This window comes from Micrasema longulum, unplaced genomic scaffold (genome assembly GCF_059751315.1).
Source record: "Micrasema longulum isolate JH-2025_06_02 unplaced genomic scaffold, ASM5975131v1 h1tg001650l, whole genome shotgun sequence".
In the NCBI taxonomy this organism is placed as follows: domain Eukaryota; kingdom Metazoa; phylum Arthropoda; class Insecta; order Trichoptera; family Brachycentridae; genus Micrasema; species Micrasema longulum.
Window position 1 is genome coordinate 356,945 of NW_028278829.1, and position 13,342 is coordinate 370,286.

At 30.8% G+C, this 13,342-nt stretch overlaps 1 protein-coding gene across 1 annotated transcript in view; it reads left to right on the forward strand.

Moving 5' to 3' along the window:
* LOC148274430 (opioid-binding protein/cell adhesion molecule-like) overlaps positions 1-13,342 on the forward strand; it is a 143,218-nt gene that overhangs the window by 44,572 nt on the left and 85,304 nt on the right. Inside the window, exon 2 of the mRNA XM_088237127.1 lies at positions 328-608. Within this exon, the coding sequence (XP_088093253.1) occupies positions 328-608 (281 nt within the window). The remainder of the gene's footprint in view (positions 1-327; positions 609-13,342) is intronic.

Below are 13,342 nucleotides of genomic sequence, written 5' to 3' on the forward strand. Positions count from 1 at the left end.
ATAAATAAAATAGTACAAAGCAAGCATAGTTAATTAAATAAAAATATAAATATAGATATCAAAATACAAATATTCAATTATTAGTAAGTAAATTTATCGTTATAATTATATTTGGGTTCGAAATAGTCAAGAATACTTTATAAATCAGAATGAATCAAAATATTAACGAAGAAAAACAGCTATAAAATGTGTTGTACGCGCCAGTTTTTGTGAAAAGACTTATAGTAACCAAATTTTGGTTTCAAAATTCTGTAAATGCCTCGACTTCCATATTTTGTGGTCAAAAAAATTCTCTAATCTAATCCCTATTTTTTTTTTAATTTTTAGCCGCTGAGAAAGATCCTTCCAGCTTCCTTTCCGACCAGGACTTCTGGAAAGACTTCCCCATGTACACGGAAGCCTACGATGACCTGGATCCTGATCATCACGAGCTGGATGGAGACAAATTCTTCCTGCATCAGGAGGAAATAGCCATCACCACATCTGCAGTAACTACCCCTTCGGAACCCCGGCCGCAGTTTATCGAGGGGGATGATGTGAACGTAACAGCACAGCTGGGAGGGAGAGCTGTTTTGAGCTGTAGGGTTGAAGAATTAGGAGATAAAACAGTAAATATTTTTAATTATTTTATTTATCATTGTATTTTATTTTCTTGCTTCTACATATAAATGTTACAAATACAAAATACACTATGGCGTAAACATATTAAAATCCATGGAATGACCTGTGTAGGAGGTATACATTTTTTAAAATTTCATTCAAATGCTACAATAAAAATACAAATGTTCGTTACTTAAAATGAAAAAAATAGGTAAGGTAAGAGGTGGTTTTGTAATCGGACATGCTACAGTATTTTTTTTATTTATTTTTTATTTTATTTGGGAAATCAACAGTTCTACATAAACTCAAAATTCATAACAGATTTCCACAATGTTAGTAAATGAAATATATTACATATTAAATAAATACGTGTGAAAATGTTATTTTCATGTACTCGTAAATATTTATTAATAATCAAAAAATATATAAATATATATTTTTTAAGAACAGTAAGTTAGGCGGGATTAGGTCAAGGATGCTTGAAGAGGGGACAAAGAGGGGAAGGGATATGCACATATTTATTATTGTACTGTCTACTTGGTTACATAATGCATTTTTAGTGTAAATTTTAAATCTGACAGAGTGATGTTTGTGTAATCTATGTCTTTTAATTTTGTATTGTACACTGAAAAAGTCCTACGAAAAAAAGCATTTAAACATACGATGTTTTACTTATTGGTACATGAAATACTTGTATTAAAGGGAAATATCACATACTACGAATACCGATAAAAATATGTAAAACGGATTTTTAATAACTGATAGCGTTTTCAAAATCAATGTGGATATTGTAGAAAAATATTTTCATACATATATGTAAAAAAGAAATTTAATAAAAATACGTTGCTAGAAAAACGCGACGTGTTTGGCCTTGGTTGTTGTGACGTCAAGATTTGTGATAATGTTCTAAACAAATTTCAACGGCCAGAAACAAATACACATGAATCGTGACGTATTAGAGGCGTGGCCAATGGAATGCCCGTTTATGCGGGAATTGAAAATTACAAATTTAAAAAAATATAATGCTACTAAAAGTTAGCAAAAAAATATTTTTATTCTGGACAGTGTTGTATAGTCATTTATTACTTTAAAAACGTTAAAAAAGCTGATATTTCCCTTCTAATTTAGTTAAGTTGTGAGAACTTCAACATTTATATTGGATACATGTTTAGAATCAACATAATTGATATTTAATAATAATTTCTCCTTATATTGCTATTTCAAATTTTGAAGATTACTTGCCATACTTATTATTCCTTCTTTATTTTTTCTTTTTTCTCTGCTACCATTGGCATGTTTTTATACTTTAAAACTACTTTTAATTACTTATATTATATATGTTAATAAAATCAATATATTGCTGCTCTTACTATAATGTGTCATTAATTTTGAAGATGTTTATTAAATTGACCTAAATTTACCGTCTTATATTTCACTTAAAGATTCTTCTCGTCGTTTCTTTGAATCCCTTAAAATAAATATGTGTTTATGTTTTTCCTTTTTTAAAAAAATGTTATTAATATTTTATTTTATTTTTACATCTGAGCATGTTTTTCATTCTTCATTTCCATTCTTAATTTTTAATTATTCTTACAAATTTTCTTCATTTTTAATATTATGTATTTCCATTTGTAAATACTCACTACAAACTAAAAACCTTAAAATATCTTTTTTTCACTTAAATTTTAATTTTTAAACAACTTTCATTTATGTTTTCTTTTTCCTTCTCTTTTTTATACTTTCATAATTAACCTTGCATATAATTGCTTTTTAATATGAAAACTTCACTGGTCCATTAGAATTAAGTTTAATTGTGTAAAATATTAAACTGTAGGTTTCCTGAATAAAAGAAAATAAAAAAATAATAATAAAATAAAAAAACCCATGATGACTCTCAGAGTAATAATTCGCGGCCCACCTTAAGTGAAACTTTTTTGCTGTATTGCATCGAACAAAAGCGTTGCAAATTTTTTGTTCTGATTTGTATTTAACAACAAACGTGGAACGGAAGGTTCATCGCTATGCACCAGTAGCTCAATCACAAAAAGCTATCGACGTGCTAATAAGCGACGTGATAACAATTTTTCACCATGGTTGTTTGTCGTATTCGCGATCACAATATAACATCCGTGAACACCTAATATTAAATGTCAAAATATTTACGTTTCGCGACGTATAATCCTGCTGCGCAATCACATATTTAAATTTCACCGGTGTAAATATGGAAAATATTCCATAACTACTATTTTTATTTATTTATTTATTATTTATCATACTATTCATTGCATTTAGCAGGCTGTTGGCAAGTCAAATGTCAAGAAAAGCAGTCGCCATAGAAATTGTAAATTAATTTTTGCTTTTTTTGTATAAGATACTCCTTACTATTTTTAAAATGCAATATATTGTTTTATTTTTTATAGTAAACGCTGATTTTTGCCAGTGAACTATATTTTTTTACGGGGAAAACAAAAAACAAACCGACACAAGCGTTTACTTAGAGATTACACACGCGTTGACTTATGACTGCGATAACTTAAGCATGTTCATTATTGTTCATTGTGATCGCTCAAATGCTTAGCATGTTTTTAAACACGTCGATAGTTATTTGTGATTGAGCTACTGGGATGCTATTCTGAACCACTCTCGCGGCATGAGACAACTGTTTTATACATACAAAATACCGCGAGAGCGTTTGGAATACCCGCCCTCAATACCTACGGCCCGTTGTTTTTTTATTTTTTTATTTTTATTTAATATTATAAAAAAGTTACAACATGTAAACAAAAAGAAATACATAATAAAGCAAAAGTACAGAAATAAAAAACGAAACGAAATAACACACCAAAAAAGAAGCAACCTCTTGTGTTTGCTGTGGGATTACAATATTAATAATTTAAATACAAAATACACATATTTCAAAAAATAGGAATATAAAATATTTTTTATAAATAAGTGCATATACATATGCATGCAAATGCGCATGCGTGCGCACGCATGTATAAATATCCACACATATACACGCAAACTCACTCACACGCACATACACATTCACCCACATACATACTATAACATGGTGAAGAAAATTATAAAATAGGGTTTTCAAGGTTTTGCTGTGAGCCGTAGCTAAGTACGTGATTGATAAACGTAGAATGGTTTTCGTCCGGATGGGCGTCTCTAGAAGTGGGCTGCGAATTACTCTGAGTCATGACCAAACTAACTAGGCAATACATCACAAGATATACTATTTCAAAGATGGGGAGAAAAAAAATACTAAGCGACATGTAGCAACTTTACGGAAGAGTCGATTGAAGTAAATATATTTATTTTCTGTTGCTAAGTGGCTTTTCTGTTTTCACTGTCGATATGTTTAAGAAGCCCTTAGGGGTTCTGAATAAATAAATTATAATTAAAAAAACAATCAATTGTTTTTTCATAAGTAATAGAAATAACTTAAATAAATCTAGTCTCTTTTTCGGAAAGTAACAGCCATAAAAAAAACATAAAAAAATATCGAATTAAACTAATTTTACTGTAACTTTAAAAAACTGTAAAGAAAAAAACATGTATTAACTATGTTATTGTATTAATCAACAAAAAAAATATAATAAATGAAAAGCCCGATAAATAAATAAAAAACAAAATAAAGTTAATTGAAATAAAATAAGATTTTACGGAAAAACGAAAGTTTCCTTATGACGATATCAATATTTGTAATCAATATAAACAAACGAAACAAACGAAACAAACCATCACGCCGTTTCTCCGTGAGGGTAGACCGCCATACCGTTGCATACATAGTAAATATAAATTCACCTATTCATCACCGTTATGTGAATACAAATTTAAATAAAACAATATTTAGTCAACAAATAGAATGAATAAGCAGGGTATCTTCCGGTAGTAAATATTTAGAGATAAATAAAAAATTACAAATAAATAAAAATTCATGTCAATTTCTGTGAAAACCGTTTATTTTATTATCCTTCCTAAACAAATAATGAGGGTGCATCTTATAACAAATTCCAACAAAAAAAAAATTTAAAACAGTTTGTGCACGAAAGAAAAAAGTACACTTTCTATCCATTTTGACGAAATCGTAACAATTATTTAACTATAACCTTTATAACATATATTTTTAAGTGCGGTCCTTACAAAAAACGTTAAACAGTTAACTGACTGTACAGTAAAAAAATACGGGTAAAATGCAAACATGTCTCATTAGAAGAGAGTATTTACTATGTTCTCAATTGTAAACTCTCCAGACACTAAAATACTTAACGTTCTCCAATTACAAAGACTATTATCTTTTACTAGTGTAATTATACAAACAATTATTTTAATTTTGTTTTGAATAGAGTACTAACTATTTCAGGTTTTAGACTATGGAAAGCATAATGGTGTTTTGAGCAGCTACTAATATCAATTGTAAAACAATTTAATGAACTTTGTAGACAGCATAATACAATTAGCTAGCAAAGGTTATATCTCAAAACTATCTCTAACTTCTAATTGTAACAAACATCTTGAAGATTGAAAATAGAGTGGAAACTTTAAGAATCAAATACAGTTTACAAAAAATGGAGACCCATTTTATTTATATTATTAATAATGCTTCACAAAAATTGCACTTTTCCCTCTTTTCAATCGTTTCAAGAAGCTAAACTTTTAGACATAAGACAAATATATTGTTTTTAATGGTTAAAATATATATTTAAAAACCAAAATTTATTTGCAAGTAATTCAAATAGATCAAATTAAAGAAGGAATCATGTGTTAGAAATACCACATTGTAAAACGAGGCTCGCACGGGGACATGCATATTTTATAGGGCCAAAATGTTTTAATTCTTTTTTTACTGATAATATTTCATTGATTTCAAACTTTCAAAATTTTCCTTATTTTAAAAAACACACACTATCCTGGATTCAAACATATGAACTCTTTTTTTCTACGATATATTTTCTTGCCCTTTAATAATAAGGAACCTTATTATTAAAGGGCAACTTATTAAGCAACAATTTCTTTATAATATTTTTTTTGTTTACTATTTTTACTATTAATATGTATTTCATTGCTATGTTATTACCTTTTAATTTTTGAAAACTTTGTTTTACCTCATATGTATATTGTAAAAAAAACAAAAAAAATACACAAAAAAATAAATAAAAAAATGACAAATGAATTGCTTTTACAAAAATACTTTTTGCCTGGAAATTTTTATAACACTGAAGAATTTGAACATTAATAATAAAGTGTCATGCGATTTGTTTAGTCTCCATAATAATGTTTGGATAATTTATATAGCGCCATTTTTGTGAAAATCACCTCAAGGGCGCTAACATGGCTCAGCCTGTTTAAAGTTGGAAATTTTTTGGGTTTGTAATTACTTGATTCTAACGACTGAACAGTAGAAAAAAACACATCAGACATATAAAAAATTACGCAAATTGAGACGGTAAAAATTAAACACAGAATTGCATTGGGAAATAATATACAAAACAATGCCGTAATATCAATCATAAATGCTGACATACACAAATACAATTCCAAACTACAACAGCACTACTACATTTAAAAATGAAAAACAAACGTAGGACAGTAAGAAATACTATACAATGGACTTAAACTCTATAATGACGTACTTTACCTTGTTGACTTGAAAATCACACTGGAGACAAATTTAAAATCAACCCGAAAACGACAAGACCAGATAAGATAAAAAATGACAAAATTATTAATATTCTTGGTAGCGGAGGTCAGTGCTATGCAAGCTCCAGACGTGACTGCGACCTGCGAAGATCTGTTGTAAAGCCCCGCAAACAGTCCTTGCCCTCTGAGCTCAAAGTCTGGCTACTGTGTGAAAGGCGAGTGCTTACATTTTACTAAATCTCCCCCTCCAAGCCCAGATCTGTAAAATATCGGGCTATTAGGTAGGGGCAAGCTCTTCAACATCCCCAGGCTTAACGAGTAGTCCTCCGTGGATGAAGCTTCTTTTATAATGTAAAACATCACGTTCACATAGAATGTGAATCGGCGTTTCTTCATCTGCACAGCAGAACCTGCATCTAGAAGTTTCGGAAAGGTTCATTCTAGCAAGGTGTCTGTTCAATCTGCAGTGCCCTTTAAGGGCTATAGAGATAACCCTTACTTGATATCGGCTGCAAGCAAAACTTTGCGAGTACCCATTATCAGTTTGTTCGCATGGTGCTGATCAAGTACTTTTTTCCAGAGCATTACACTCTGCTTTCTGGCCCATGACCTAAGCGCATTACAAGGAGCACATTTAGGCAACCCACATTAGGGTTCAGGGTCTATTGGGACTGTATCAGCTCCCAGTTTTGTCAATTCATCAGGTGCCTCGTTACCGTCGATGTTAGAGTGTCCAGGATCCTAAATAAATGTCACACTGTTACACTCACCGATACAACTAAGCGCCCGTAGACACTCGGAGGTTGACTTATAATTGATCTCGACAGAGTTCAATGCTTCTAGAGCAGCCTGACTGTCTGAGAGAATATAAGTTCTATTGTTTTTGTATTATCTGGGAAAATTTTCATGTGCGCCGGCATAGATGGCATAGAGTTTCGTTTGGAAGATAATAGGATAGGGAAAACCTTTTCGCGATTCTAAGTAAATTCATTTCATTTCATTTCATTTTTTTGCATTTCTAATTGAATTATTTCACCTACATACTAGGCAACGCCTGAAAACGTTATTATTTCAATTTCTATACTTCTTCATGGACCAGGTAATTAGATGAATCTCACCTGCATAAATAAAGGTTTCAGCTCTTTAACGTCACAAACATCAACAGATGACTTTAATTGAAGTAATATAGATGTTCAAATATAGGCAGAATGGTGAATGTTACACAGTGTGTAAAGTGGCCACTTAAACCAGCCATTGACAGGTCATAAGCCCTGTAGATGCCTAGACTTATATATTACCTTTTCTTAAATGTTCTTCATCTCTGTTGTAATATGTTAATATAAACAGCTCCCCAGAGAGTTGAATCCAATCCTTTTCTACAAAAATTTGGACAAACTCAAAATATTGTTACTATATATATATATATATATACCTTTTTCTAGAGTAAGAACAGATTCAAGCACCTTGGCACTATAAACTATTCCCAAACATCTACAAGTTAAGCATTTACCTCAGTAATGCCAACAGAGGCGTCGTGTTACGTCGTACCCTGTTGTTTAAACTAACTATGTGTATAGAATACAAGAACATCAAGTGGGTAGTGTCACTCTAAGTCATGTTTACAGTACAGGACGACACAAATATCATGTTCATTTTACATAGCGACAACTATTTTATTACTAAATCTTCACCGATACCAAGAATACTTAGCGAATACCAAGAATAAAATAATACAAGCCAAAGACAGATAATCTTACCTTTATGTAAGAAAAGTGATCAAGATACACTGCGATTAGTGTACCAATGCCCTATTCACCGTTCATCATAAGGTGTGGAAAGGGTATAAAGAAAAGAAAAATACTTAGACTTTAATAATAATAATATAGTTTATTAACAAAAATAACAATTACTTTATCTACTACATACACACTTAGGTCATAGATTTATCTGGATCATGTCTAGTTTGCCTAACTAGGTACAACCTGTTTTAAGGCAGACATTTTTAAGCAAAAATAAAAATTGAGATCACTACCTACTAGTTAATTTACAATACAGTTGTATAACATTAATTTATTATTTAAGAACGTATTTTGAGTAAGTTTTCCGATTTTTCTTTGCAATAAAGTATTTAAAAATAGCTCAGTTGGTTTGTTCTTACAAAAAAGACAGTTGTTTAAAAAATAAATAATTGGAACTCTCATCTTATATAAAGTTTATATTTAAAGCACTAACTTTATGGTTATTCATTATAATAAAATAAATAAAACAATAAATTATTATTAATTATTATGAAAATAAAACTTAGTTATCAGTGTCACACAATTTTATTCTTTTACAAGAACACAACTTTAGTTTCGGGAGAGCACTCCTCCTCATGAAGTGTTACGAAGTGAATGCCGATTCAATTAAAAATATTAAATGAAACAACTTTGTTTTTAACCACTAAGTTTTATTTTTCACCGACCGGTTTCAAAGCAAACAAGCTTCTTCGTCAAGGTTTACGTAACTTGACGAAGAAGCTTGTTTGCTTTGAAACCGGTCGGTGAAAAATAAAAAAGAGTGGTTGAAAACAAAGTTGTTTGATTTATTTTATTATAATTAAAACTCAATTCAAGAGCGAAAACATTTTTGATAAGGGAATAAAGAAGTCTAAGAATAAACAGGGCTTATGACGGGTAATTGGTGGGTTTAAGGAGCTACTTTACATACTGTTTAATATTCACTATTCTGCCAATGTTTAAATATCAATATTTTCTCAACTCTTCCATTTGTTGACTTGTTGAATAAAAGAGCTGAAATCTTTATCACGGGGGCGAGATTCATCCGGCTGAACCAATTCACCTACTAGGCAACGCCTGAAAACAATTTTCCGATTTTTATATTTCTTCTTATACCAATTAATTATTCAACAATGTTAGAAGTATATCCAAATGTTTGCAGACAGGTTTGGATTTCTTCTCAAGGGAGATATTTAGAACGAATTCGTTACAACAGAAAGGGAAAACATTTTGAGGAGTGACTATAGAAGTCTAGTCATTTACTCGACTTATAACATATCATTGGCTAGTTTGAGTGGCCAATAAACAAATTGTAACTATCACCATTCTGCCTTTGTTGAAAAAATCCATATTTCCTCAACTCTTCCACATGTTGAGAGGGAAAACAGCTTGTCTTCAAATATTTGGGCATACTCAAATCGTTGTTGAATAAATAAAGATGAACCAAGGAAAGAAAAAGGGATAAAAAATATATTTCAGAAAAAAAAGCAGTAAAACTCTAGGATTTCAGGATTCTGGGGAGATATAATAATGTTTCAGGCGTTTCTTGAATGTACCTAGTGGCTATTGGCGATTTTTTATAAAATGGGGTAGTATATAAGAGGTAGGTAGGTATTTTCCTTGCTCTACAAACGTGCATTTGGATTTAATTTTGTTCATATTATTTATCTGTCTCCTGGTCAAATCGTTGGTGCATTTGCCTAACATTCAAGTGGAAAAATTAAAGCGAAATACGTGGATCCAAATTTTAGCTACCACCGTGTATTTAAATATTTAACACGTATGTTTCGATGAAAATGCAAACCTATGTGTGAGGTTTTATCTTCCATAAATCGGTTTTGCTATTTGTATGTATAAACCACTTCTTAGTGGAGAGTAACGTTGTTTTATGCTCTCAGCTTTTAGGAGAATATATCGACGCATTCAGAAGATGTTCGTCATCTTAAGAGCTCATAGATTACGTATGCGGCTAAGGGGAAAGCTTTTCTTCGCGTATAACACGTAATTCTGTATTCCATTTATATAATTTATGTATGCGCCATTTTAAATAATTTAACAACGTAACAGTGAAAGTACACCCTCCATTTGAAGAACCGTTTTAAAGACCCCGGGTCTTTTTATCAGTTTCGTTAATACAAAAAGCAATGTTCTTTTGCCAATAATTGAGTTTTTTTTTTAATTTTCAATTTGTCATTAAGAAACTTCAGCCCTTGGGGAAATTGGATACAAAAAAATGTTTTCTTGCGCGTGGTAAAAATTAGAGCATTAAATTGTACAGCTAAGTTTCTTGAAAATGTACGAAAAAAAAAATTAAAATTATTTTAATAAAAACGCACTACTTTGATCGATGTCACTGGTTCATATGAACCAACCAATGGTTTGAGAGCTGTGAAGGATATCCGGTTGGCTTACCGTAAACGAACCAACTGGAAGAACTAACAGAGTTATTTCAGAAATACAAAACTTAAAAAAATCATAGCGCTGATAATACGATATATAAAAAAAATTCAAAATTAATTTTGGCTTAGTTTAATAGTTTATTAACAAATATTTTTTTTTTTTAAAAACCGAAGTTCTTCATTGTCATTTTTTCAGTAAATAATTCACTTTCCTCTTTTCTCAATCCAGTGAAGTGCATATTATGTACTTCTGGATTACCTTCTTTCAGTACAAAGATGCTAAGGCTACAAGATTACAGAGCGCTTCTTCGAGCAGTTTTTTTTTTTTTTTTTTTTTATTTATTAATAAAACATATAAGACATGAATATCATGATATTATATTCCCAGGAGTTGTACGAGAAAACTCATTTGGGACGGTACATAAAAAAAATAGTACATTTCTTGTAACAATACATAGTATACATTTAAACAATAAAAATTTTAACAAATTTTAACAATCTATGAACTTAATATTAAAAAAGGAAAGAAAACATTTAAACAATCTGTGAACTTAATATTAAAGAAGAAAATAAAAACATTCAAACAATCTGTGAACTTAATATTAAAAAAGAAAAGAAAAACATTTAAACATTCTGTGAAATTAATATTAAAAAAGAAAATAAAAACATTTAAACATTCTGTGAACTTAATATTAAAAAAAGAAAAGAAAAACATTTAAACCTAAAACACAATATATAGACTATTCACAGAAACTGAGCTAAAAACTATCACTTTCAAAAAGATTCAAGAAATAGGTCTTCATTTCTGGTCTTTGAGATTTACCACTCGACATTTCATTTTTAAGGTCATCAGGCAGTTTATTAAATTGTATACGACCAATGTATTCCAGAGACCTTTTGCCGAACTTCGTGGAACAAAATTTAGAAATGTGAAGATTTTTTGCATGTCGTGTATTATAGTTGTGAATTTCATGATTAAATGTAAGTTTTAAATTTGTGTGAGCAGAAAAGTTTATGATGTTTGAAATAGTGTTAGTGATGTCATACAGTGCCATTACCTTGAAAGGAAGTATTTTTGTGTTACGATAAATATCCTTGACATGGGAATCCCATTTCAAACCAAGAATGCTTCTCAGAGCTCGGTTTTGAAGAACTTGAATCTCAGAAATCTGGTTTTTGTTAGCGAAACCCCAAATACAGCATAAATAGGATAGGTGAGAATGTATCATAGCGTAATAGACGGCAAACAAAACAGAGTGAGGAAGCAGACCACGAAGTCTATGCAAAACGCCAGTTACGGGTACTATTTTTGATTTAACATGTTCATATTGGTATTTCCATGAAAGTTGAGAGTCAATATATAGTCCTAAGTATTTAGTAACATTGGTCTTTTCAATATAGCCAGTTCCTAGAGAAATATTAATTTTCAAATCCTGTTTGTTCCCAAAAATCATATATGATGTTTTTTTCATATTCAAACTTAATTTGTTTAATCGCATCCAGTCGGCAAGACTATCGAAATCTGTCTTCATTATTTTTTCTAGTTCTTTTAGGTTACTATTATGATAAAAAATGACAGTATCATCGGCATACAATTGAAGAGTCCCCTTTAACCCCCACTTAGTGATATCATTAATATAAATAAGGAACAAGAGTGGACCAAGGATTGACCCCTGCGGAACTCCACAAGTTATCCTACCTAGATCACTAGATTCTTTTCCGATTTGAACCGCACAGTATCTGTCAGTGAGATAGTTTCGAAATATTTTCAAAGGTATGCCAACTATGCCTAAGTGTTTCAACTTATCCAATAGAATCTCATGGTCCACAGTGTCGAAAGCTTTTTTTAAGTCTATAAATATAGCTGCAGCAAATTCACCAACATCTATTTTTTTTTGTAGATTTAAGACAAAGTCATAAGCAGCACATTTAGTATTTTATCAGCAACGATCAACTTTTCCGTGTATGTGAGCACCACTAAGGAGACATATGTCCTCAGATGCGGTGTGCGGTATGTGGTGGGCAAGCTGTTATTGTTTTCTTATGTCCATATTGCAAACACAAATGTTCAAATTCAGTTACAAAAGTCTTTGTTCATTTAAGTATTTTAATTAATTTAATAAAATCGAATAAGATTATAATTCGAATAAGATTGTAATTATTTTTTTAATTTGTAACTCCGACGCCCTTCATGCAAGTCGCCAAAAGATGAATTCGAACATTATGCATGTGACACTGCTTATTTGAAGGTTATTAACTACACCAATTTAATTAAGTCAGAGTGATAGGATTGTTAGTAGGTACTACGTTTGACAATTTTGACACCATGGGTTAGAAATGCAAAACTACTTATCTTTAAAGCGAAAGAATGACCTGAATTTTTGTTCAGTGCGTGAGACATTGGGCTTTTTTGACAATGTACGAAATTCACCAACCATTCTGCATATTCCCTCATACACGAGAGTTCGGCAAACATCGCTCACCACATTATGGGGCACTCCTGAGAGTCTCTCATTTTTAGACCCTAGAACCAACAAACCAAAAAAATACTGAAATTCTTACTGTTTTTGAATCTGTCAGGATTCCAGACAGGTCTGGTAACATCCATCAGACCATCCAACATTACTTACCTTTCCTCATTCAGGAAGGAACAGCACCATAGCTAGTGGTAACACGATGTTACATCACCGCGCGCAAAAGGATTATTTACCACAGTTTTTTAAGAGTTAAACGACATGTATTATAAATTTTTATAATTTTTATTTTTCTATTATTATTTTGTTTATTTTTCTTTTATTATTTTAAATATTGTTTTGATTATTTTGCATATTGTTTTGATTACCTGTATTGTTTTAATATGTAAATAAATATTTTTGATTTATATATCGAAGATTCCCGACTTAACACGGAATTTTC